Below are 26,243 nucleotides of genomic sequence, written 5' to 3'. Positions count from 1 at the left end.
TTCTTTGCACTGGTCTCAGTCTGATTACTGCACCCTCTAAGTATAACATGTGTGGATTATTTAAGATACAATTCATCTTCATGGTTTCGCTTTTATCTGACATTGGCCTATATATATCTTTAAATCGATGGCAGTCGGTACAAGGTTAAAAGTCCACAACGTTAAAAATAAGCCCCCTGAAAACAAACAGTGACTGATAGAACTGAGTTCTTTGAAGGGCCAATGGAGACTTCAAAGAAGGTTATTGAACAAATACATTTTAAAATAAAATCTTCTTTTGCTAAATAAGAAAGAAGCCAAACAGCCAAACCTGGGTGATAATAATTTTACACCAAAGAATACTCACAGGAGGATTATTTACATCATTAAGTCAAAGGTTGTGCTAAAAACACCCAATTCTACAACATCATTATCTTCATCAGTGTTGTATTTTTATATATATAATATATTTTATAATTATTTGTTGGAGGGCCAGGATTATTCTAGACAGACACTTTGGGGGCCGGACACTAAAACAATAAAAATTGAATAAAAATCACATTTTTGTTTAACATTATTTTTTTATGTTTATTTTGGAATCCAGTCCTGGGCTGGATTGGACAGTTCAGCGGGCCAAATCGGGTCTGCAGCCCAACAGTTGATCATTGTACACAATTAGGTATATACAGAGGTCAAATCAACTGCCCAGACTTGTCACATTGTCTCCTTTGATGTTTTTGTCCTTGTATCTCTGTCTTTCCTGTTTGCATCAGTAATAGATGTGCCATAGGTGAACAACTATTATATATTTTTAAGAAGCTGACTGGAGAATAATAAGGCAGCAGAGCCAAACAGAAGGTAGGGCTAATGACAACAAAGCACTCAGAGAATACGCACATCACCCACTATCGCCAAACAGTTTCTTAAATGGAGTTTGGTTTATAACTAAATAGATTTAAAGTTGAAAGTGTTTTTAACTGTTTCATTATTTTACAGTGATAGAGATATAGAGCGAGAATAAGGTCCAGCCGTGCCCCCTGTATAATACTGTAGTGGGAGGAAGGCAGCACGGTTAAATGAGTGTCCCTCTCACATGCATCAGAAAATGAGAGAAACCAAATTACTGCATTCCTTCTCATGAGGACTTCGCCTGACAGTTTTAAGGATCACGAGATGCTACAACTAAGTTTTACCCTGATTGAGAGCGAAACGCTCAGAATGAATTATGCAACAACCCAATATTTACCTGTTTCTGTCTCAGCCTCATTTGGAAATAGTGAAAGCGTGGATGTCGGTACTTTAACACAGTGTTGTGGTCCATTTATGCAACTTTTCTTCTCTTGACTTTAGAGTGGGAGATTTATCATCATTATTGTGTCGCATTTATAGCCAATATTAACTGAGGTAGTGATTAGCAAGTCAGTAATTGAGAATTTTTAAGTAAACATTTAAGTTTACTGTGTATCATTTTTAACAGTGATTTTAATAGGAATGACGTTAAATAAAGAACATATAGGCCTAACGTGAGCGGACACAAATGAAATGAATGAGATTAAAGGCCATTATGTCCATCACATTTCAACCAACACACACACACATGCCTAAAATATAATAAAACTTTAGATAAGGTTCTCTCACAATTTAAAATGTTCAAAATAAATAAATAAAACATGAAACCTAATTAACAAAACTCTAACAAACTGGTGTGCAAGTGAGTGTGTATCTATGTTAAAGTCCACTAACACATGTCTCATGATTTCAAACACACATGTGGAAAGTGGGTATCTCATGATTCCTGTTGGACTTTGACCAAAGAGACACACGTTAACATAGCACGCACGTGCACGTGAGTGGGTGTGTGGGTGTGTGTGCATGCGTGTGTGTGTATGAATCATTTATTATGTCTATGTTAATGCATGAATGATAATAGGTGACATAAGTTACATGAACAATATGCTTCAACGTGAGGTACATAATGTCAATGTTAATATATATATATATATATATAGGAGGAGAGGAGGTCAGGGGAGAAGGTAAGCCAGGGTGGCTAAATATTAACCAAAGTATCGCTTTCTATTTCAGTTCATTGTTTAGCTGGGTCAATATCTGGGTCAAAGGGATTGAGGTCGGAATGCACTCAAACGCTGGTTTTTGGATCTAAAGTTAAAAAGGCAATACTTCAAACATCTGGCCTTGTACCATGAAACAATGCTTTATGATTCAAATTATTATTTCCATCTAATAGTAATAAGAAAAAATGTTTGTCGTTCTCACCTGTCAAAGGGTCTCACCTGTGGGTTAGCTAAACATTGCCCTCTAGTGGTGTTATTACGTTACTCTTGTTTTAGGCCACGGGTAGGTTCTGAAATTGGAAAGCAGAAATGTATCAAAACAGACAAACATGCGCAATATGTACAATACAGTGTGCTGCTTTCGAGGATCCTCGTGTAATATATTTAAAGTCAAAAAGTGCTTTTTTCATTGCTGGAAATAGTACAAAATCTTTCACTTCAGCAGGCAGTAGTATTTCCCAAACTACGAGATATGTTTTGGTGCTAAATGTGCTAAATTTAGCCTTCTGTTTGTTTAACAAAACGTGTATTTCTTAGCTTGTCTACAATTACATTTTCTTATACAGACGAGTTTAATTGTGTTATTTTGAACGGTTGTTTTTTTTAATTATTATTATTTTTGTGTTTTTAATATATACTTTTTGTATTTTTATTTCTGGACCTTTATGTTGCCTTTACCATGTTACCAATTTAACGTCATATTTTACAGCATTAAGACTGACGTCTTTGTAACTTGAAGATACATTCTAATAATTCGAAATCTTTTACGACCCGAACGGGTTTTGTCTGTTTAACAAGTCTAACTGTAGACCTTGAAGGCAGCACGTGTCACATGACCAAAGCACAGCTGACGGATGCTGTGAAGGCTGGTCCGTTGCTATCCTCTTAGCTTCGTTAGCTCTGTCTAATAATCCTGACAGAGCAGCATCTTCCTAAACAAAACCTGCCCCGAGGGAAGTGTACTGTCGGCCATGGAGCGGATACGGCGCATGTGTGCGTTCTCTGTATCCCCTCGTATCGGCCGTTTTTGGTTGGATGTCAGTGTCACAGTTTAGGAAAAAGGGCTGTCTGGTTAGCACTGTTAGCCAGTGTGTCTTACACAGGGCCAAGGCCAAGGCCGAGCAAGAAAAGGGGGAGGCCGTTAGGTGAGTAAATTTACCATAACCTCTGTTTTCATACACCGTGTACAGGCTTTTCATAAGGCCCATGTCAAATATCAACTTATAGGTTGGTAGCTTTTCAGCTGCTTGGACGCGGTTTTTTGCCGTTTTGATACGCGCAGTCTTTGTCTGCGATGTTACATTAACGACATCAATCAACGCTACAGTTAATGTCGGCCAGATTTACAGCGCTGACACATGCACTGCTTAGTTGTTAACTAATAATTTTTAAAAAATGTACCTTGAGATTCAATACAACGTCTGTCAAAATTATGTTCGGTGTGTTCGATGTAAGACGTGGTCAAATGCAGTCATAACGGTTTGAAATGAAAAACGCATTTGGGTTAATTTTGCCTCATTCCTATGGGGTTTTGACGGCGTCAGCAATCGTCTTAAAGGATGTGTTTGTTTGTGTTTACGCTGCCATCAATCAGTACGCTCATTAATTTTGCCTGACCAGCCCACCTTAACCCAGCCCACCACCCAGAAATACGGTGCAGTCAGCACGAACTATTTTACACCTATATTTGTCTTCGTAATTTAACAAGGTGGTAGTTTAATTACAATCTCTCATTCTCTTCAAAAGTTGGTGCACACTCCAAGGTTTACAGTCAGATGTGATGGTGTTGACGTTACGTTTTACTTATTAAAAACCATGTCACTTACACTCTGTATTTTCTTTTTTTCTTTGATCAGGTATTATCTCTGTAAGTGGCCACAGGAGGAGCTGTGACACCTCAGGAATTGGATTAAAGCTCGTTTTTTGTTTTTTGTTTTTTAGTGTTGCCACTTTGTCCTCACCACCTTCACCCTTAGCTGAGCCATGTCTACGTCAGGGTGCTGTCACCTACCGGGCTCCCTCTGCGATTACTCTGGAAACACTGAATCGGACGCCTCCAAGGATTCGGAGGAGTCTGATTCTACCGCCCAGGCTCAGTATATTGCTAAGGTTACGGCGAAAGATGGCCGCCCACTCTCTACTGTTGTCAAAGCAGTCAGCTTACAGAGGTAAGAGAGGCAGGAACGTTTCCACAGGCGGGAGAGCCAAAGTACAGCATATCCTGTACTTTCATCACCAACCGTTCCCTAACTGTAACGTTGCTGTTGTTGTTGTTGTTTTGTTTTCGTCACAGTGATGTGGGCATGTGTCGGATCTGTCATGAGGGAGCTGGAGGAGAGACGCTGCTCTCACCCTGCGACTGCACTGGAACCCTGGGTAAAGTGCACAAGAGCTGCCTGGAGAAATGGCTGTCCTCCTCCAACACCAGCTACTGTGAGCTCTGTCACACAGAGTTCACTATTGAGAGGCGACCACAGCCACTCACACAGGTGAGGCAGTTAGGATACCTGATAATCTGACCTCTATTGTCTTTAGTCTGTCTCTGTGGAATTATAGCCAGTGATGAGACTTGCAGCTATTGCCACAAATATCTGTTTTTTACACTGCTTCATTGATCCGAAAAACAAGATGGACCCGGAATGAACATGGTACAATTCATTAGTTCAACCTCCAGTCTACAACATCACATCATCAGAACTACAAAGTTCTCTGTCGCCTCAGAATCGGTGCTTCTTATTTAAAGGACATAAGCAGATAAAACACACTTACATATTACCAGCCAACAGAAGCAAAGTTCTAGGCCAGGCTCCACCAGTCTTTGAAACAAATTGCATCTCCAGGGTGAAGTATAACTGGAGGCTAAAAGAAACTAGGTTGAAATACTAGGTTCTTTTTGCCAGCTTGTTGTCACGTGTGTTTCAGAAATGCAGCCTACGTGTCACCATCATGTCTAACTCCAGATCAATACATTTCTCATATTTAACATACAAGGCCTCAACAAACATTTACTCTGCTCATCCGTAGTGGCTGAAGGACCCAGGCCCTCGCAGTGAGAAGCGTACCCTGCTGTGCGACATGGCCTGTTTCCTTCTCATCACTCCCCTGGCAGCCATCTCCGGCTGGTTGTGCCTGAGGGGAGCCCAGGACCACCTGCAGCTGAAGAGCAGACTGGAGGCCGTTGGACTCATCGCCCTCACCATTGCCCTCTTCACCATCTATATCCTCTGGACTCTGGTAACTAATGTGTTATCAAATTACTCCTATTAAATCCAAAAAATTGATTTAGGGATTTAGTGCGTATCCACGGAGCTAAATTGATTTGTAAAGTGCTCAGTCACTGCCTCACTTCCACATGTCTCTGCAAAAACATTTTGGGGTTTTAAAAAATAACTATCCTTTAGGTCAGTGGTTTTCAAAGTGGGGACCGCCATGGGGCACTAGGGGGATCTCTGAATATTGGAAAAAAGATAAGGAAAAAAGTGTCACTTTTCATTAAAGCCTCTCTTTCTCTCTCTAAGGTGTCGTTTCGGTACCACTGTCAGTTGTACTCGGAGTGGAGAAGGACCAATCAGAAAGTGCGTCTGCTCATGCCCGACATGAAGGGGGCGCACACCACGCAGCGCTCGGTGCCGACCAAGTTGACCAAGAAAATGACTGACGAGACCATCGTATGAGTGCAGAGCAGCAGCAGGAGGAATATTTCAAAAATAACACCCTGCAAAGCGCTCTCTAAAAACAAGAAAATAAAATCACATTAATAAACTTTTGCACTTCAACGGAACATTCTGAGAAGAGGGGGCGCTGCTCTCCTCTTGACTTTGTTTGTGGAAGCACTTGATGTAAACTACTAAGGTATTGGACTGGCCACAAAAGTGGTTACCTGGGAACGAACTCTCATTTTTGAGTCAGAGTTTAGGGTTAAAAGGCAGAGTTGTCATCAAACAGACGGCGCTGGGAATTGGACAGATGGATGATGGACTGACCAGCCTGACTGTATGTCCTTGAAAAGCATCAGACGTGAGAAAATGTAGCAGGATATAACAGAATCAGCATGCTACTAGAGTATAATAAGAAACATATTCACACTACCTATAATTCCCCTACGCTCCTTCACTACGTATTTAGCTGTTTTTGAACAATGGGTAGATGATAGCCCTGCGGAGAATTCTAATATTAATCTGAAATCATGATCAAGACTATCTGTGAATATCCTTTCAGGTCCAGTAGGGGGTGACATGCACTCTTACCAATGTTCTTATGTATAACCTGAACCCTTTTAAAGTTTCCAGGTAAAGCTTTATTATTGCTGCCTAGTTAAAATCACTCGACTGATTGTTTTTGTTTTGTTTTGTTAAATATCACAGGTCCAGTGACTGTGTTAACCAATGGGAAAATACTTTACTAAATCTAAACCACAGCGTAGTAACATTTAAAGAAGTGTTAATGACAGCTTTGAGACATGTTTACATTCCAATTGGAATTGGATCCTAACGTCATTAGAGTCACACTAGTGCATACTCAGACAGCCCCACTCCACGTGTAAATGCACCATTCATACAAAGTCAACCTGCCTGAGCAGAGAGCAGTAGTAACAATCCCACCACGTCCTTCACCACAGGTGCAATTTTAAAATAGACAATAAACAGTGTTACCTAAAGTGAGGGTTCAGCCTTTTGTCCTGTAGAAAACAGAAATGTATAGATCAGACTGAAAGCTCAGCAAAGACGCGAACGATGAACGTGTTTCTGAGATGTCAAATCAATGTATGCGGCATATGCTATACAAGTATTTTGTGTTATTGTAGTCTTCCTGCTGCATCCCCCTGAGAAGTTGGGTTATTGTGCAATAAACAAAGAGGGACTCCTGGACTCAACCTGTGTGTTCTGTCACTCATTAAACTGCTGTCCATATTACTGCACAGTAACATTTACATTTGACTGGTAAAATGTAGTGGTCTTCATCGCCAAGTAAATGTAAGATGTCCTCATCTTTCCCCTGGGGGCCCTGTCCAATTAGTGACTTATTGAAAATAATATTTACTTTTGAATAATTAAAAATACTGCCAATCCAATAGATCCAGGATACTGTTATGCTGTGATCTGTTACAAGTATTACAATACTATAGTACAAATTGAAATAGATTATTTTAGGAGAAATAACACGTGTGACGTTATAATAATATTGCACTGTATTTAGATCTAAAATAAAAAAACATAGCCAAACCATAATATTGTAAAATTTAATTCCATGGCATTAATATAATGTATGCGAGCGGTCAAGCTATCAAAATAATAATAATAATAAAAAAAAAAAAAACAATTTACATAAAAAGAAAAAAAGGCTTCAGTAGCATCACAACCACTTATTGAGATGATGACTAAATGAGGAGCCAGAACAGGACTGATGGTCAGACCCCAGGCCTCCAGCATATGTGGTAATAATTATCTACCACGGAGGTGCCCTGGATAACAAGTCCTCAGGTAAGACTCTTCTGACATCACTGTTACTCTGTAGAGACCACCAGTGTACCATCAGTCCTGTCTGTGCACTAGAATGAGCAGACTGCACCTGGGTCAGATTCAAATCTGAAATCAATCACGGATTTGGGGATTCATAATTAATGGCGTAACATAATTGAATTGATTCAACAAAAAGTGCTGATTCACATGATAATGGGACCCATGCGCAATGGCTGCATTCCAACACTGTGGATTTCAATTAATAATCGACCCAGGGGAGGACAAGGAGGGGTGGTTGCTATGGGTTACAGGTTCTGACAGCACTGCAGTTTGCTCCCCCTCTGTCCGTCCGTGGTGGGGGGCACGCTGATGTCCACCACATTGTTTCCCGGAGACTCGTCGTGGGCGGACCTTTCAGCAATCTGTTTCTGTGAGACGATCCTGTAGATTTCTATGTTTAAAGGAAGACAAATTGAAGGAAGTGAGTAGTTTGTCCCTGAGATGCTCTCCAGGTGGACTGGCATTTTCCTAATTTAATAAAGTAATGGGCTTAATGAAGGGTCAGCAGTCAGGGTCAGAGATGATGTTTTGTCATGTGCTCATAAAAAACCTGAAACGTCTGAAGCCACCACTTGGTGGTAAAAAAAAAAAAAAGATATTATTTCTTAGTCACTTTTTGAAACTTTAAATAGTTAAAGACTGGTTTGTTGCAAAACTCAGTTAATGAACTTTGTATATTTTATTGATGAAGAACTTTACATCAACTATGTCATTCGTGTAATTTTCAAGTCCTAAAAACTGCTGAAAATGTTTATGGTACATAAAAGAAACCTAGTGTGCCCAATAACATTATCCATGACTGCGGCAAAGCTGAAGGTTAAACTAATAAATGTCCTGCCCCGACAGCAGCATCTGCCCCACCTCCATGTACAGCCATACCTGTTAGGATATTCTTAAAGGCTTCCTCAACGTTTGTCGAGTCCAAGGCTGACGTTTCTATGAAAGACAGATTGTTCTTTTCTACGGAAGAGAGAAAAAGGACCGCAAACATCAATGTGCAGAACTGGATGAATGTGCGTATACTATTCTTCACATCAATGTCTGTTTCTTTAGGGTCTCCTTTACCTGCAAAGGCCCGGGCCTCATCTGTAGGCACAGCCCTGAGGTGGCGCAGGTCACTCTTGTTGCCAACCAGCATGATGACGATGTTGTTGTCAGCATGGTCTCTCAACTCCTTTAGCCAACGCTCCACATTCTCATACGTCAGGTGTTTGGCTATGTCGTAGACCAGGAGAGCACCCACAGCTCCTCTGTAGTATCTGTACAGAAACAACAGTGGAGATTCAAACACACATCACAACTTCTTGGTCAAGGCTTTGACGGTGGTCAGCCAGCGGCTAACTGTTGCTATTGTTGCTGTTTACGGTGTTATTTGACACTTGACATTTTGCCGCTCCAGGTCATGCTATTAGGTTAACTAATAATATGAGGATGTTGCAGCCGTAGGAAGTGACAACTTTGTTCTGCATTTGCAGTATGTTAAATATAACATTTAACAGTCACTAGTCATTTCGTGGAAAGCAAATGTGATCACAGTTCAAATGGAGCTCTTTGACCTTGTGTTGCCTCTGAATGATTTATCGCCTTGTTCATCTCTACCTTTTGCAGTTGAAAACTAAGTCAGCCCAAATTGGCCATATTCTTAAATGACCTAGACCGAGGGATAGAGTTTCCATTGTGACTGCTCTGCTGAAGCATTTCCCCACACAGAGGGGTGTTAGGTGATGGGTGTAACTGTCTGCTGCACACAAAAACAGCACTCACGCAGAGGTTATGGCTCTGTAGCGCTCCTGTCCGGCCGTATCCCAGATCTGAGCTTTTATCGTCTTGCCGTCCACCTGAATGCTCCGTGTTGCAAATTCCACCCCAATGGTGCTCTTGCTCTCCAGGTTGAATTCATTCCGTGTGAATCGAGAGAGCAGGTTGCTCTTTCCGACCCCCGAGTCCCCGATTAACACGACTGTGAGGAGACAGAGGGGAAAGAGCAGACAAGAGTGCAGAAAAGTGAAGGATGTGTAATACACACAGAGACAAATTAAGGATTTCATTAGAACGCTCAAAATCAGTGATTGTCATCTGCTGGGTCATGACCCAAGAGTGGGTAGAGGAGTAGTTTTTAGTTTGTAATGGCCTTTGCCCAGGCAAAAAAAGGTTCAGATTGAAGATCAGCACTCTGGCCTATTTGCACTCCTTAACAGTAGAGGCCCAATGTGTTTTGTTTGTTTTTTTTTAACGTTTTTTGTAATTCCAGAATCAAGTGATGAAAACAATCCATTGTTTTACCTTTAAACTGTTTCAGTGTAGCACTGTGTAGATTTTCTGAATCTTAATCTCTTTCAAAAGTCATTTTTCAATATGATAAGGTATACTGGAATGTGATCTGATATCAGAAACAAGTTATTTCACAACATGTGATAAAATACCCTGGAAATAATCCAAAATGCCCCTAGAACATTTTACACGATTAATTCCTAACCTGGTCTGAACCCCTTAAATATAAAAAAAAGATAATATACTGTGTGGGTGTGTTTACTGCACTTTATGAACTACTGGGCATGTTATGACACTCATGGGCTACTAAAACTGAGACTAAAATGTCTATGTAAACAAGGAAACTTTTTTTATTTCAGTGTCAGTTAAAGCTGATTTTAAATAACCTTTGTAATTTAAAAAAAGTTTTAAAAAATATGTATGTGAATATTCAGTTAAATTTAATTCTACAAATTCCAGCTAATGTTTCATTACTCCAGAGTTCCTCTGTACAGAGGCGGCCATATTGGATCATATTTTTGCATTGTTTTCAACTACACCATATTATTTCTTCATGTTTGTACCGCTACCACCATGACAGTTACCTAACCACTAGTTGTCACTAAGTCATATAATTTAAATTTTAAGATAACATCTGGGGAAACTGTCAAGTTGGTACAAACTGATAGCATAAACTGATAATGTGCGTTGATTATTAGCAGTTCTGCTTCTTCATTCATGATCTGTGGATGTGATAAACTGGAGAGTAGAGATTGATCACAGTCTTGGATCAGGACTGTGCAGCTTGTGTTTGGCTGACAAGGCTGATGTGGCTTGAGCAGTAAAGAGGTGGAGGTCTTCTCTTTCTTGTTTTCATTGTTTCCCCCCTCCCTGCCTCGACAAAAGGAAACAGCGCCAAACTTTGTCCCTGACGACCAACGGTGCTGGTCCGAGGCTGCAGGAAGCTGATAACAGGCTTCATCAAAACCTGAATCGACAGTTTCAAGCTGCCTTGTCCTTCCTGTTTCAGCAGGGTACACAGACCAGGGCGAGAGAGGGAGAGGGAGAGGGAAAGAAAGGGAGAGAGAGCCTCCAGCAGATGCCCCATTCATCCCACAGAGGATACTTTGTTACATCTAAATGGCCTTCTGGCTCCTACAGGCCCAGGATGTTAATGTGCCACAGGAGCCGATATCAGGATCAAAGGAAGCTTTCTGGATCCAACTGATAAACACAGACCTGACTCTGGTGCGGCTTCACTCTCAGCCACAGAAAGACCAAAGGCTTCATTTGATTTGATTTTGACATCCATCACCATCAGTTGGCGTTCACCAACAAGTGACAGCTCCCAACAGCACAGCAATGTATTGTACTGGCTGTCACTGCTAATTATAATGTTGCGTCCCTGTTTAATTCCCTCAATGTACAGCAGATCTCAATAAAGACGTTAACAAAGAGTATGTCTGTCTTCAGCACAGTGGTTTACCACATAAATACAAGTATCAGTAACTGTTTTAGGGCCTAAATACAACCTGTTCACAAGTCTGGATGAAGTTTTACAGTATAGCTCCATGATTGGTCAGATCACTTGAAATTAGTTCAATGAGTTCAATATCTAGATGTCTCTCTGATATCAATTTGGTAAATGCCCAGGCTGTACAGGTTAATGTTAGTGGTCTCTGTCCTTCCAACGTTAGCTGTTTCCTCTAAATAAAAACAAACATTTGAAAAACAATAAGACAATCTGTAGGGATTATGAATAAAATGAGAGAAATTTGCAGTAGATAAGCCATGAATTTTTATTTTCTCACATTAGTTTTTACTAAAGGTTTTATGTAAAATGTATCCCAGTGATTTAATTTAAGAATATTCTATCTATGCAGTATATGCTCATGGATATTGATCAAAACAAGCCAAAGAAGTTAGCAAACTTCACCCCCTTGTGGGGTGGTGAGATGATACGGTGTAATGTGGAACAAAAGGACACAGGGTGATCAAAATATCTTGCTGTTTCGATGTCAAAGGGGCGAGGTACTGACCCTGCAGTATTTTCATGTTTAAGAAGCAAGTTATTAAACTGCTCTGTGCTATCTTTTAAAAGTGGGTTAGAGGTTGTATATAAATGACCTCAGTTTTTAGGATCAGTAAGATGAGATCCCTCACAGTCTGAGAATGAAAGTGATTGATCAGCAGAGGTGGAGGCAAACACGGGCCTTAGATCAGAGGAATGAGAGGACAACAGCAAAGATGTATGTCATAGGAGACGGTGCTGGTTATTCTAACTGAAAACAATACTTCATAAACAGACACAAGTTGTTTTAAGGATAAGAACAAAAATCTTAGAATATAGAGGCTGCATCCTGTACCAATAAAAACAGCTGCAGGCGTAGTATTGTTACAATGACAGCATTATATTGTAACAACACAAGCAGGCCAGCTCCTGAGAAAAACATCAGTCCTCCCCGTTAGAAGAAACAAGTCTGAGCGACAGAGACGCAGTAGAAGATTTTATGGAGCAAGGCATGGTCGGTATGTGTTTGTGTAAAAGGGGAATGAAGTCATCACCATCATCAACGTTATGTTTGTTTCTTTTCTTTCTTTTTCAAAAATTTTTTTTACCTTTGAACAAGAAATCGTATTCATCGTCTCGGTTCCCCATTCTAGACGAGGCCGCTCCACCGTTGGTCTTCAGAAGAGGATGGGAAAAAAAGTAAATATTAGGTCGATGGTGGTGGAGAAGAAAAAAAGATGACAAATGTTCGTGAGCGGAGACTCTGCGCCAGTGTCGGCTGTCAAGGCGAGCTGGCCGCAGTCAGGGAGAGCTCTCAACTCTGCAGACGGAGGGGAGGAGTCCCTGCACCGCGCATTTCTGCCACAAGGGGGCGTTCAGGCCTAGCATGCCAGCAGATCTTTGCTTTCCATTTTGTCATAAAAGTAAAAAAAAAAGTAAAATAAGGGAGGGAGTCATAACACAAAACAGAGTAACTGTTTGTAAGGTCTTCTTTTTTCTTTTTCACGGCTCAGCGCGGGACTTCAACGTTTTAGCATTTACATACATTTTCTGTAGATGTAAACAAACTGTAAACAATACTTGAAATATGCAAAGGTAAGATGGTCACCTGTTTTTTTTTTAATGTGTCAATTTAATGAGACATATAAAACGTATGTATACGACATGGTCTGTAAAGAATTATATCTTAAGACAGTCACCAGCACACTGCACAGGCAGAAACCATGTTTTCAGACCAAGAGCACCAAGAGACCAAGTCTTATACAATAGGATAATTAGTCTGTAATTTTAAAGACAGGGGATCATAGTAACCCAGCGAATATTTAAGGCCGTACTGACGAGCATCACCCGCGGGAAAAAAACCCTTTATGTAAAAACTTAGCTGTATTTAACGTTTGTGTATGGGTAGACGTTAAAAGGGGGGACACTACTAACCAGGAGGTTACCCTGGGTTTTTTTTTATTATTTCGTGGTGACATCTACTTCCGCCCTCTCAGCCTAGCTCTGCACCTATTGGTTGAACGGTTGGTTCAGCCTTGAAGCACGTGCAATTCTGTAGTGCGTTCGTAAGGAACAAGATGGCAGCCTCCGTGTGTCGGTGCTATGGGGTAAGGTTTTCATTCATGTCCTACAGCTCCACTTTCTGTGACAGGAAAAATAAGCAGAGGCGTATGGACATGTCGTTGTTGTGTTCAGAGTTTTACGTCCATTTGTTCGTTCATTATGGGACGGGAATAAATGGAGAACTAAACGGCTGTTAGTAGAGGCCCGTTTTCATCAGACGGTATCAACGTTTTTCTATAGACTCATGGTCAATAGTGTGTCCTTGTTAACAGGCCTAAACACACCTTCACTAACTTTGGCGTGAGCCTAAATACTCGTTGAAATGTTCCTTTTCTATTCTTGGAGCTCAGTGTCGGCCGAATATTCAGTTATAAAACACTTTAAGAGGCGTGACAGGTTTTTGAACCCTTACTGTAACACATTAATGGTTCAGGTTAAATAAACCGGTCAGGAATGTGTCGTTGTAACCGTTACCTAAGCATCATTTGAGGGCGGGGCGTTCATCCTCAATGTTGGGCTTCCAGACATGTTATAACTGTTTTCTAACGAAGGTCAGGAAGAGTCGGAAAAAACTGGCGTCCTGATGTACTGATAACAGTGGAACCAAACAAGCAACTATTTTTTCGTTGTTCTCAGTGTGAGCCTTGTTTTTTGTGACGACACTTTATACTGAGCCTAGGTAATTTTAATCACAGACTTTTTTAACCCAAGACTAGCATTTACACATGTGATATAACGGATTAATAATGGTCCAAACTCTGAGGGTTGAGGTTTTTGAAGTGTGTATTAAAGTTGAGCAGTCTCTCTTTGTATAGAGTTGTTCATACAAATCAGCTGTAGCTCTATGTTCTTATAAAAAGTGTTATGATTTTACTAGGAACTGTAGTTGAACATTTTTCTTCTTCTTTACCTTACTTTTCGTGTCATTTTTGGTCTAATTCTAATACATTTTGAAGACATTTTTTGTAAAATTATTTTTAAAAATCGCATTTTTTCCTGCATGTTCCTCATCAAATTAGGGCATTTAGAGAACATTTTCTTAAATTTATTTATATTAAAGTTGTTGTCAAAATTTGAACTTTTGTGTCATTTTTGGTCAAATTCTAATAAATTTTGACAAAAATGTTTGTAAAATTATTTTTCAAAATTGTATCTTTGCTTGCAGGTTTCTAATAAAATAAGGGCATTTAGAGAACATTTTCTTAAATTTCTATTGAAGTTTTTTTATAAATTAAAAGGAAAAACTGTTAATTGTGCAATCTTTCTCTGATTTTTCAACCACTGCATTGTTTGCAACCTAAGTTTTAATAGAGTGACTCACAATTTAATTGCAGCTGGTTGGCAGACGTGCTCTGGTTCTTTCCTCCCGCTCTGTGGTCTCCTCATTGTGGAGAGAAGATATTTTCAGGTTACATAGGAGTCCATCTGCAGCTCTGCAGGTACACATTTTTTACATTCACCTTCAAACTACCACAATCAAAACAGTTTTATATAACCACTGTCGTACCGCACGTTTGTGTCATTAGGTGCGATCTATGTCGGGCCGTAAAGGTTTCCTAGGTGAGTTTGTTGACAATCTTCGTCAGGAGTTCAACAAGAACCAGGAGATGAAGGAGAACATAAAGAAGTTCAGAGAAGAAGCCAAGAAGCTTGAAGAGTCGGATGCCCTCCAACAGGCCCGCAAGAAATATGTAACGACATTTGTATTCAACTTTTTTAAAACATTGCTTCTACAGTTTTCTGGATCAGGCAGTAATTATTTTGCTTTTGCTTTTTCTTTAGAAAACTATTGAAGCCGAGACAGTGAAGACTTCAGAAGTATTCAAAAAGACCTTGGACTCTTTGTCAGAAACAGTCAAAGATGTAAGTTATCAATAACTACTGTTTGACTGTGTGATTACTACGTGAAAATCTAAAATTCTTACTACAAAACAAAAATACTGCCTTTATAGTTCTTCTAGTTCAGTTTCAAAAGAAGTTCCTGTCCTAACTATAATGTAATTTTCTTTTTTTCCTCATTACCATAAGGGTCTGGAGGAAGTCGGACGTACTGACATCGGAAAGAAGATTAAAGAAGGTGTGGAGGGAGCAGCAAGGACGGCCATACATTCTGCTGAGACTGTCTCCAAAGGAGGAGAGAAGCTGGGCAGGATATCTGCCTTCAAAGCCATCTCACAGGTCAGAATAAATGCTGCAGGGAACAAGCTCTAGGTCAGGCTCTAATTCTCTAAACATGTAAGATTTATGTGAATCTTCTGTGCAGGGTGTGGAGACCATGAAGAAGGAGATAGACGTTGGCGATGCTGGGCCCTACAGAGCTCCTTCTCAGCTCAGAAAAAGAAGTGATTTCTCCTCAAAAGGAGGAATCAGTGACTCCAGAGTATTTGAGGCCAATGAGTAAGAAGGCACTTTGTATTCTATACGAAACATCGTACTGCCATAAATGTATCATATAACCTTTCTCCATATTTGTGTGACACAGAGAGGCTATGGGTGTGGTTCTCCACAAGGATTCAAAGTGGTACCAGCAGTGGAAGGACTTTAAGGACAATAACCTAGTTTTTAACAGTAAGTAAAATCTCCTTATTTTTCTCTGTAATTCTTTTTTAATTATATTTTTTTCCCACACGTACTTATCATTTTCAGACAGCAGATGGAGCCATATTCCTTGCAGCGTCCACACTACAGATAGCAAACATCTTCAGTCTGTTGAATAGTATTTTATTTCGTGTGAATCATCTTAGTTTGTATAAGAAACAGATATAAACACGAATATTTAAATAACTTTAAATGCTGAAGTGATTGGCCTGTGGTTTAAAACCCAAATACTTAAAGTTTTATTTTAACATTTGATAACTTTATTTTTTTTGTTTCTGTTAGGATTTTTCGAGATGAAGATGAAATATGACGAAAGTGACAACGTCGTCATCAGAGCATCTAGAGCTGTAACTGACAGGGTCACTGGTTTCTTAGGTAATAAATAATTATTTGCTTATGTTTTGATTTAAGAAGAGTCAAGAAGGCTGATTTCACTGTTGTTTCTTTTAGGGGGTCTCTTTTCTAAAACAGAAATGTCTGAAGTGCTGACAGAGATCCTGAAGGCAGACCCAAATTTTGACAAAGACTCATTTCTGAAACAGTGTGAGAAAGACATCATTCCCAACATACTGGAGGTAAATGTGCTTCTCCAACCACCAAACCTGAAATTAAAAAATATAACTTGAAATTTTTACTTCAACAAAATATATAATAAATAAAATATTTTATTTATTTCAGGCCATGATTCGTGGAGAACTGGAAGTTTTAAAAGACTGGTGCTATGAAGCTGTAAGTATTTAATTTCTGACCCTGCTGTTGTGTGCATACATAGTTTATAGTATGGAATGAGTAGGTTGAAAATATATATATATATTTAATTTTATGTGACGGATATTTTATTTAAAGTCATTAGGGCTGTCAAATTTTTCTTTTGAATTATGATAATTAATTTTTAACGATTAATCAGATTAAAGCTTTTTATTGCATTTTAACTTATAACTAAACTGGTCTTTTTTTTGTCCACAGACATACAGCCAGTTGGCTCATCCCATCCAACAGGCCAAAGCCCTGGGACTGCTCTTCCAGTCCAAGATTCTCGACATTGACAACATAGATGTAAGTGCTGTTATCCTTGTATTCCCTTTCACATTTTTATTTTCTTCATATAAATACATATACTGCATGTGGCCTATTTCTTATCTAGTGTCTATCGACTTTAGCTCACTTTTCTCAAATGAGTTCTTTCCCAAATAACAGCTTAAGAAAACACTACTGCCAGTGTGGAGTGGACTTGTATGATTGTGTTTTTTTTCTTCATCTTACAGTTAGCCATGGGTAAGATGATGGAGCAGGGCCCAGTATTGATCATAACATTCCAGGCTCAGGTCGTCATGGTGATCCGCAGTGCCAAAGGAGATGTCGTTGAGGGAGATCCGGTCAGTGAACCCCATACTTGCTGCAACAGAAAAGTGGATTTTAAACTTTTGTTAACATGATTTAGCAGCTAATCAATTTTTGAATTGAATTTGTCAATGGTCTTTATGGTCTAATAATATCTAATAATAGTCTTTATTGTTAGTAATAATATGCAAATGTAACATTCTGTAATAGTAATGACTGTCCACTTTTTTTAAATTGGTGATTTTAGTCAATACTCTGCATCTTGTTGGTGGATTATAGAATGTGTCCAGGGTAGATTTCCAAACAGTGAGGCTTACATCTGGACATCTGGGAAATGTGAAAATGGTATTTCAGTGTGTGCACATGTCTATTGAGTGTGTATGAGAACAATGTTTAGTGTACAGACAGTGGAATCGTTGGATATACAGTACATGTCATTCTGCCACAGTGTAACCTGATTAATTTAAAAAAAAAAGAATTAACATGTGAACATGTTATTTAAGGACTTTGCTCCTCTGCAGTGAAACTTACATTAATTTCCTCTTTCTTCTCCCACAGGAGAAGGTGATGAGGATGATGTATGTTTGGGCGCTGTGTCGTGACCAGGAGGAGCTGAATCCTAACGCAGCGTGGAGACTCCTGGACATCTCAGCCTCCAGCACAGAACAGATCCTCTAATAGGAGCATCCACAGGTGAAAAAAAGATCCACACGGGACACGTGGACGAGGGTACGGGATACGAGGATGTGTCCGGACCAACTGCACGAACTGGCTCATACATATTTACAGAGGGGGACATCTGAGGGCAGAGAGGAGCTGGGTTATGTCACAGACTCATTACACACTGTATACGTATATATAGCCATTTACGCTTAGGTGAAAAAAAATATTCTCACTGAAACTAAGACCAGAAACCAATATATACGGTACATGAACAGAAACTGCACATTCACCTGCAGATTTGTGAAGTGTATTTATAAGTATTTATATTTTCTTTCTTCATCTGGTTGAAGGTGGATCCTGTGTTAAGCTAATCCAAAGTAATTCATGCAAGCAACGTTTTAAAGAAAGACGTGAAGAGGAAATGGGGCAAAACAGAAGATGAAGCTGTCCAGATAAAAACACTGGATTAAAGCAGCTCATTGTTGCAGAGGAACACATGATGGACATTGTTTACAAAGCCAAACATGTCCCATGTTTCAAGGTAACGGAGGCCCACGACTAATTTAATTAATGATGACTAGTTTACTTGAGACTGAAAGTCTACTGAGTCCCAAGTACGTACATTACAATGATGAATGTTGAACTAAAAGAAGTGTTCAGAATAGAATAAATCATGTTTTCTAGAAATAGACTTTTGGTTCTCTTCACTGAAAAGACTGTCCTTCTGCTTCTGTGGGATCCAATAGAAATTGGCACAAAGAAAATGTTAAATATGTGTCAGGATAAGTTCCCATCTGGGGCTTTGAATCAATTTTATAGTTTTTATTTATTTATGTATTTTACACCTTAATCAAGGATATACAGTACTGTGCAAAGTGTGGGGAAAACATGCTGTAAACCAGGACTGCTTTCAAAAATAAAAATGATTGTATATTTTTTATCAATTTACAGAATGGTAAGTGAAGAAAAGAAAAATCTGAATCACATCTCTGCCTTCAACCCAGCATCAATTCTTATTGGTAAGTCAGGGATGTTGTAGGATTATAGTCAGGGGTATGATCAGGTTTAGCTCTCTTTAATTAGTGAACCAAGACGGGGTAAAGTATTTAACACACTTCATATTAAAGAAATTCAAACCTATGTGATATTTGATGATATCAGATTCCATTTGTGTTGAGTTCTGTTGCCCTGATCAATTTCTAGCCAGTGTTTACATTGAAACACATTCAGATGATGAAGACGTAATGCTGTGTGTTGTCAGTGTGTTTTGTAGCTGCAGGCTCTTGATGCTCTATGACCCCTGGATCATATGGAAGTGCAGGTTGCAGCATGTGCTCATGGTCGTGTTTGCAGTATGGATTGGGATGTGCAGCACTAAAACAGAGTTTCAGAGAGAAGGTTTCCAGAAACCTGACGCCATCTCTAAATGAGCGTGTAAATATGGCCAATGTTCTTTTGGTTATAGATGGGACCACATTCGGTTAATGTCAACGTGGCAGCTTCATTGTGTTTGAATGATTTGCTTTTAAAATGTATATTTCAGATGTTAAACTGAACTGTTCTGTACAGTATGTGACTTTGCGTGTAGATAAACCATTAAGGAATGAGAACATGGCTGTACTATTGTCTGGACTTCTTTGAGAGACCATGTGGCCAGGTAAAATGTGCCCCCCGTGCCCCCTCTCTTTATCTCAATTAATCATAAAAATTCGACAGCCCAGATAGATAGATAGATAGTATACCTAATAATTACAAACATTATTACAAACACTATACACTATACTGTATGTAACCACAATTTGTATATATATAATTTAATCATATATACATATGTATAAATATTTCAATATATGCATACATGTGTGTGTGTATTTACATACAGTATATATGGATATGTAAGTGTGAATGGTTATTTATCTCAATATATGGATGGCATAAATGAAGTCGATTGATCACTGCCCCTAAATTCTGTTCAAACCAAATGACCTTTGACCAGTGTTGGCCTCAAACCATGTGTGGAAACACTGGTTTATAGTACATTTTACGCTCACCTCCTTCACTGACTTTCCTCCCAATTTAACCACAGTAACAATAACATCTCAGCACTGAATATTTTCCATGTCTGTCCATAGAGATTGAACTGCCCACCGCTTAACAGTCGTTCATTCATAAGTTGACCACAAATCTATTAATGAAATTTCTATTTATGTCTTTGCAGAATAATGAGCTCTACTTCCTGCACCAGGCTTTTTTAGGATTCAGCTGCTTTGTATGTATTGTATGTTTGTGCACCGAGTGTGTGTGTCTTCCTATTTTCTCATTTCTGAACTGACACGCTCTGATAGATGTCCATGGATCTGGCCATAGACTCTGGTTGATAAACCTATGGATTTAGCAGTATAAGGATGACAGATCAGGCTCTAAATAACGCAAGTGGGTGGATTCACACACAGGCGCCATGTACGTTTGTGGGACCTCATTCCACAGCTGTCTGTTGTGATGAATGACTGAGTATGTCCTTACAATAACCAAAATGTCCAGTCAATGCAACATAAAGTTAAATTTATCTTCACCAGTGAATTTCTCTTTTACAATGTTTACTTCACAGCCCACGGTGAGGGCTGTTTTTTTTTTTTATTTCCCTGAGTTTTGACCCTGTTTCCCCTCCTCATCAGTGAGTTGGTTGGACAAACATTAACAAAAGTCTGACGGCACAAAAAGACCTCCTTGGAAATGTTCTGTTAACATTAACCTCAGAGCATTCTCATTACATAACAGGGTTTTGTGTCTGTTTTACTGGGGATCAACTCTAAAAACAATAGTGACAGCTAATTGAAACATTTTAACTATATTGTTAATTAATCTTAATTATATTGTTTAAGTTGTAGCTTATAAAGACAGGTGGCGGTGTTTAACAAACTGCCCCTGTGCAGAAGAAGTTACTGCCCTCTGATTGCTTTCTCCAGTCACAGTAAAAAAAACTCTAGTCGCACTAAATCACATCCACTTCACTACAAGAGCAGTGAAAAGAAGTCAGCCTGAAGCTGAGACAGGATCTGAATGGAAACAACATCAGTTCATTACGTAAGCAGGTTTTGTGTGACACATTTGCTGTTTGATCCTGGCTTTAGTCGGTTTGAAGCACACTGACAGATACTCAGTTACTACTGATACTAGTACTTGTAGTTATTAATCTCCCAGACTCCCCTGCTGTAACAGTGTGCAGTCTGCTGTCTAAACCCCAGTGTGACCTTTAAGTGAACACCTGTACGAACTGTGATGAAAATGTTTTTTTTTTCTTTTCTATGTGTTACGGTCACGGCGGGACATCTGTTGGAGCAGAGCTGAGGTGTGATTAGATTAGAAACCACCATCAGGAAGGTGTCACAATTCTATGCCAACTACTTATTAAACCTACAGGAAGAGTCCATGCAGCTTCACATTTTGGACAGGTGTGTGTGTGTGTGTGTGTGTGTGCCACAATCTGTTACACTGTAAACATTATAAAGTTAGCAATACTCAAATAAGTCATTACCTGTATTTTTTATTAACATTTAATTAATTAAAATTAAATTTTATTGTTATCAAATAAATGTGTATATGTAACAGTGTATAGGATTTAGCATCACCTAGTGGCAAACTTACAGTTTGCACTGCAGTGTCTGTGCCTGTATTTTGTTTTTTTAATTATTCCCCACAGTCAGTGTCTGGACCACAGCCACAGCTGCGCCCTTCATGTGATTTGTCTTTATTTTGTTATTAGCTTCAGCTCAGATAAACAGATTTAACCCAACAACCTTCCGATGTGTCCATTGGTAAAAGATTTGACCAAATTTAAACCAAGGGAGTCAGAAACATTTTAGCATCTGTGCTGGACCTTTTTGCCCTACAGGGGTGTTATTAATCATATAACAGAGCTCTTTTGAACATTTTATACATTTAAAGTCAAACTACACAAAGTTATTAGAAATATGGACGGTTAAGAAAAGAATCAGCCAAATGTCACTACACAGTGTTTCACACCCCCACCCGCCCAACGGTTGCATAATGCTGAAGACACTTAGGTCCCCCATGGCACTTCACTCGTCCAGAGGACAAGATTATATGTGCAGACCATCACAGGGCCAGTCATGGGGGGTGTGGGAAGGGGAGGGCAGGTGTGGGGGGAGGTGCTGTGGGGCGGATCTTTCAATCTGAGCAGAGTTTAAAGCCCCTGACGGAGCAGCAGAAAACAAGCAGCTGTGATAGAGTTGCCACATGAAGAAGCAGCACCAGGAGCTGTCCAAAGTGCTGAACTGATCTGACGTTGTGACCGACGACTCACCATTGTCAACGTCAGTGTGTTTTTCTGATCACACCCTGAGCCTGCTCTCACCTGTGACACTGAACACTAAGGTAAGGTTGGATTTTGTATTTCTCCTCAGCTGTTGCTTGACAGATATTTTATGTTATTGATGTGAATAATCCAGGAAGAGAACAATCTTGATTCAAGTTCTTCATTATCATCATCATCACCACCACAACTTTCTATCAAATTTAATAATTTTGTTTTCTTTGATATTTGTATACATAGTTTTTTTATATATATATTATAAGTAATAAAAAAAACAAGTTGTAATTTATTTTCTAGTGTACTATTTTCTTTTCTACTAACAAATTTATATTAAATGTTTCTGCTTTAATTAATGACAAACTATCACTCTTTTCATACCAGGTAATGTATGAAAATGTTTTTAAATCATGATATAAAATATTCATATAATACTCATATAATACTTAAAACAATTGAATCCACGCTTCTAATATTAATTCTGCAAGGACAAGATGGCTCAAAAAAAGTGACTTGACTGAAGAAGCTGTTTCATAACATAATTATGTATATTTAATATTTAAATTAAAAACTTAAATTAATGTAAATAAAAATAAAATTATGAGACCATTTTTTTTCTATTTATGTGAATAAAGTGTGTGTCATTTACAAGTCATAGTCTATTTATGTGAATAAAGTGTGTGTCATACATTTACAAGTCATAGTTTTTTGAGGATAAAATTGTAATGTTAGTGTATACCTATAAAGACGAGAACTGAGCCAGGAGATATGTGATGTAATACTGATGAGACAGAAGATGACGTACAGCTTTAACTTTAGGTATTTTGTTACTCACTTTTGGTTATCTGGCTGATACCAATAGCCTTTGCTATTATCTGTTAAAAAGCTTTGCTGTTTACACAGGTTATCTTTGTAGACTTCTAGTTCCCTTCCCACCGGAGGCAAAAAGGCGTAAAGAAGCTATAAGTAGAGAGTAATTATCCAGCTGTATTGTTTATGGAGACAAATTCCTGCTTTGCCATTTCGTCATCATTAGTTGCTGAGGGAAAACACTGTGGACAGTAAGAGCCTCTCTGTCTTCACGTGCAGCACCAGATCTGTCCGCTCTGATGTAACCACGGGCCATTTGATAATTGACACTGCGGCAGGCAGTTTCTTTCATTAGCTCCATTTAAAGTTTGCGTTGGCCCCTCAGTCTCATCGTGTGGACCGGGGGGAGGGGGAAGGGGTAATCAACAGAGATGTGGTGGGAAGGAAGGAGTGAGGGAGGACCAGCCTCCTAGAATAGAATCTGCTGACTGAGGAAGAGCACCATCCACAGGAACTTAGAATATCTTTATTACCATATATAACTACATTTTAACTATACATTTGCTTTAGTGCTGTTTAGGTGATGTTTATTCACATTCGCATTATTCGTTTAATGAACAAATCAAGGGGCCGACCATTCACAAAAACTCTGAGCACATTGATTGATCCGTGGAAAATCTTCAGTCACTGACATTTATACCTCACTGTGTCATTACAATAAAGCCCGCCCATTGCTATTGAATTTAAAAGTTAATGAAATAAACCTTTGTGAATAGTGATTCTCACTGACCTATGAAGTCGACCTTACCATGACATCTCTTAACAAAGAGATGTCTGCCTTAGACTGCAGACTGGGATTAATGAGTTAATAGTTTGTCCTGTGTGATTTCTATTGCAACACATTCTCTACCACAGAAGTTTGACAGATAAAGCATTCTTAGCCATCATAATTACATATTGTTCAAAATGACTTTTTTTTTACTTACAGGCTGCTGACAGCTGACAGATTACATGGAATGACCTTCCTCTAGACTTTATGACCACAGCAAAAATGTCCCTGCAGATCAGTGCCATTCCAGTCGTCCTCTGAGTAATAAATACAACACAGGATAAACATTAACAACTCCATCTTTTTCTCCACAATGAGCAACACTGACTACTGGGTTGTGGACTACCAGCTCTCCTCTCCAGCTCCTCTTGGGTTCCCCAGGGGCACGGCTGTGCTGCAGCCCGTGGCGGGACACCCTGAGCAGGGAACGGCTCTGTGTTTTGTGGGCCTCCTGGTGTTACTTTTGCTCTTTCTTCTTGTCCGCTGTGTCCGTATCCTCCTAGATCCCTACAGCAGCATGCCAGCTTCATCCTGGACTGACCATAAGGAGGGACTGGATAGAGGACAGTTTGATTATGCACTGGTGTAAAAAGAAAGGGAAGTAAAGAAGAGGAAAAGATTAGAATAATCAGTTGACATTTTTGAAAATGTTTTGTGTTTTTTTTTAGGCACCATATATTAAAGTTGATGTTTAATTATTATTTAAATACAGTTACATATGCATAAAGGTAAAGAAAAAGTTATTCCTGCATGTTCTTCATTTAACACAGTGGTTTACAAATGTTGTTTTGTTTTGTAATGTTTAAATGTGGAGCTTTGCTTAAAGGACTGTAAATGTAAAACATACTTTATATTTTATTTCTTATTATAGTATAAGTATTTTGTACCATCCATTATTGGTATAATGCTCAGGTAAAAAAACAAAACTGTTTTCTCCCTATAATTGTAAGAAATCAGTAAACTGACCCTGGGCAACCCATTTTATTTTTGGGCTTAGCAGTCGCCATCCCTTTAAGAAGCTTAACAGGCTTAGTGTGGAGGCAGGATGAATATTTGTCATATAAAGGTATGATAATGAAATGCATGTTCCCTAAAACCTTCTCTGCCTTTAGTCCAGACCAATACAGTCCTCTACAAAAGTGCCTGTAAGAACTGTTGGTTCACACTCCTTTTGTCACCTGCTTTGTAAAGAATTCTTTATAGATATATAGAAAAATTGCACTAAGATTTAATGATTTGAATAAGAAAAATGTTGATTTAATCCTTGTGATGAGCAACAACAAACTGTCCCTGTAGGTAAAGATGTCAAATGAAGATATTTTTCTTCTGTATATTAAAATTGACATTGATTTCCCTAAGAAATACATAAAATGTCATGATCTCTAAGGTTTCAGATTTTGTCCACAGTGTCTACAAGAGTGCACCTGTAGTTGTGTATACAAAAACACACACAAACACTGTACCAACTGCTAAACCTCAAATCAATATCAGGATGATTTAAGGCAGATGGAATCAATTAAAGAATCAATTCAAGCCTCGTAAAAAGTCACAGCTAGTTAATTTACGTGGGTCGGCAATCGCAGCACACAACACACACGTATGCAGTCTTCGGAATAAGTGACCTGTACCAAAAAAAGTAATCAGTAAAACTAGATACACTATATATATATCTATATATCTAGATAAAGATATAGATAGACAGATAGATAGCTGAAATAACTGTTAACTAAAAACCATTTGAAATTATTTTGTATTTAAATTATGTATTTTTGTAGATTTTCACCAATGAGCTTTTATGTTACAGTCGTCAAAGCACGTACTTTCTATCAAATAAAAAGTTCTAAGATACTTCACGAAACCAACTCAAAATTAATTTAAAAAAAAGAACGTGAATGTCAGCGGTCAACTGTAGGAGGCGTGCTGATATAGGAAACTTTTACTTCACGAAACCAACTCAAAATTAATTAAAAAAAAAGAACGTGAATGTCAGGGGTCAACTGTAGGAGGCGTGCTGATATTGGAAACTTTGTATAACGGAAATAGAACGTTATACGTTGTACGGTCCTTATTTCCGGTTGTGGATCCGGCGCATGAGATACGAGTGTTAGCCGTTTGTGCTTACAGCGGGCGTTTAAGTCAAAAGACTGGGCACAGTGGCTACACCTGACTGATTAAAATGGTGTGTTTTTTAAAACAAAGGTCGGTTGTATTTTGTTTGAAATGGTAGTCGTTCAGCCGAGCCCGTTAGTGCAATTTACCTTTCCTTGCTCATTTAAGG

The 26,243-nt window shown here is 38.9% G+C and overlaps 4 protein-coding genes across 12 annotated transcripts; 3 read left to right on the top strand and 1 right to left on the bottom strand.

Annotated features, from left to right (window-relative positions):
* The first annotated feature begins 764 nt into the window (after positions 1 to 764).
* Positions 765 to 6,924, top strand: LOC103395889 (E3 ubiquitin-protein ligase MARCH2-like). 3 transcript variants are annotated; one of them, XM_008333725.3, is made up of 5 exons: positions 765 to 837; positions 3,993 to 4,219; positions 4,345 to 4,540; positions 5,076 to 5,285; positions 5,570 to 6,924. In XM_008333725.3, the coding sequence occupies exons 2-5, from the start codon at positions 4,035 to 4,037 to the stop codon at positions 5,723 to 5,725; spliced, it is 747 nt and encodes a 248-aa protein (XP_008331947.1). In that variant the 5' UTR covers positions 765 to 837; positions 3,993 to 4,034; the 3' UTR covers positions 5,726 to 6,924. The 3 variants fall into 3 exon arrangements, with proteins under 3 accessions (XP_008331947.1, XP_024922012.1, XP_008331948.1); XM_025066244.1 differs by lacking the exon at positions 765 to 837 and adding an exon at positions 2,794 to 3,196 and having other exon boundaries at positions 3,908 to 4,219; XM_008333726.3 differs by lacking the exon at positions 765 to 837 and adding an exon at positions 2,797 to 3,196.
* A 355-nt stretch (positions 6,925 to 7,279) lies between these two features.
* Positions 7,280 to 12,572, bottom strand: LOC103395887 (ras-related protein Rab-11B). The gene is made up of 5 exons (XM_008333720.3): positions 12,440 to 12,572; positions 9,335 to 9,530; positions 8,636 to 8,829; positions 8,450 to 8,530; positions 7,280 to 7,961 (listed from the first exon to the last, which is right to left on the bottom strand). The coding sequence occupies exons 1-5, from the start codon at positions 12,477 to 12,479 to the stop codon at positions 7,816 to 7,818; spliced, it is 657 nt and encodes a 218-aa protein (XP_008331942.1). The 5' UTR covers positions 12,480 to 12,572; the 3' UTR covers positions 7,280 to 7,815.
* LOC103395888 (mitochondrial import inner membrane translocase subunit TIM44-like) lies at positions 9,579 to 19,606 on the top strand. Of its 7 annotated transcripts, XR_003053086.1 has the most exons (15): positions 12,942 to 13,438; positions 14,729 to 14,833; positions 14,921 to 15,085; positions 15,177 to 15,257; positions 15,423 to 15,572; positions 15,658 to 15,791; positions 15,877 to 15,962; positions 16,275 to 16,367; positions 16,443 to 16,567; positions 16,671 to 16,721; positions 16,959 to 17,048; positions 17,258 to 17,368; positions 17,892 to 18,537; positions 18,948 to 19,015; positions 19,258 to 19,606. XR_003053086.1 is itself a non-coding variant. In XM_008333722.3 (14 exons), the coding sequence occupies exons 1-13, from the start codon at positions 13,409 to 13,411 to the stop codon at positions 18,009 to 18,011; spliced, it is 1,341 nt and encodes a 446-aa protein (XP_008331944.1). In that variant the 5' UTR covers positions 12,942 to 13,408; the 3' UTR covers positions 18,012 to 18,026; positions 18,347 to 19,606. The 7 variants fall into 7 exon arrangements, 4 of the variants coding, with proteins under 4 accessions (XP_024922011.1, XP_024922010.1, XP_008331944.1 ...); XR_003053084.1 differs by having other exon boundaries at positions 18,948 to 19,606; XR_003053085.1 differs by having other exon boundaries at positions 17,892 to 19,015.
* Positions 19,607 to 19,740: 134 nt separating this feature from the next.
* Positions 19,741 to 24,807, top strand: LOC103395886 (cortexin-1-like). Its single transcript, XM_008333719.3, has 2 exons — positions 19,741 to 22,391; positions 24,125 to 24,807. Exon 2 carries the CDS (start codon positions 24,279 to 24,281, stop codon positions 24,552 to 24,554), a length of 276 nt encoding a protein of 91 aa, XP_008331941.1. The 5' UTR covers positions 19,741 to 22,391; positions 24,125 to 24,278; the 3' UTR covers positions 24,555 to 24,807.
* The last annotated feature ends 1,436 nt before the right edge of the window (positions 24,808 to 26,243 follow it).

Source organism: Cynoglossus semilaevis, chromosome 20 (genome assembly GCF_000523025.1).
Source record: "Cynoglossus semilaevis isolate Cse_v1.0 chromosome 20, Cse_v1.0, whole genome shotgun sequence".
Lineage (NCBI taxonomy): Eukaryota > Metazoa > Chordata > Actinopteri > Pleuronectiformes > Cynoglossidae > Cynoglossus > Cynoglossus semilaevis.
This window is presented reverse-complemented; position numbering and strand designations above follow the sequence as displayed.

Coding starts and splice junctions, on each gene's coding strand:
- LOC103395889 (XM_008333725.3), top strand. CDS start 4,035: ATGTCTACGTCAGGGTGCTGTCACCTACCGGGCTCCCTCTGCGATTAC. Junction 4,220..4,344: donor AAAGCAGTCAGCTTACAGAG/GTAAGAGAGGCA, acceptor TTTTCGTCACAG/TGATGTGGGCATGTGTCGGA. Junction 4,541..5,075: donor GACCACAGCCACTCACACAG/GTGAGGCAGTTA, acceptor GCTCATCCGTAG/TGGCTGAAGGACCCAGGCCC.
- LOC103395887 (XM_008333720.3), bottom strand. CDS start 12,479: ATGGGGAACCGAGACGATGAATACGATTTCTTGTTCAAAG. Junction 9,531..12,439: donor ATACGATTTCTTGTTCAAAG/GTAAAAAAAATT, acceptor GTCTCCTCACAG/TCGTGTTAATCGGGGACTCG. Junction 7,962..8,449: donor CTTTAAGAATATCCTAACAG/GTATGGCTGTAC, acceptor CTTTAAACATAG/AAATCTACAGGATCGTCTCA.
- LOC103395888 (XM_008333722.3), top strand. CDS start 13,409: ATGGCAGCCTCCGTGTGTCGGTGCTATGGG. Junction 14,834..14,920: donor GTCCATCTGCAGCTCTGCAG/GTACACATTTTT, acceptor TTGTGTCATTAG/GTGCGATCTATGTCGGGCCG. Junction 17,049..17,257: donor TCGACATTGACAACATAGAT/GTAAGTGCTGTT, acceptor TTCATCTTACAG/TTAGCCATGGGTAAGATGAT.
- LOC103395886 (XM_008333719.3), top strand. CDS start 24,279: ATGAGCAACACTGACTACTGGGTTGTGGACTACCAGCTCTCCTCTCCA.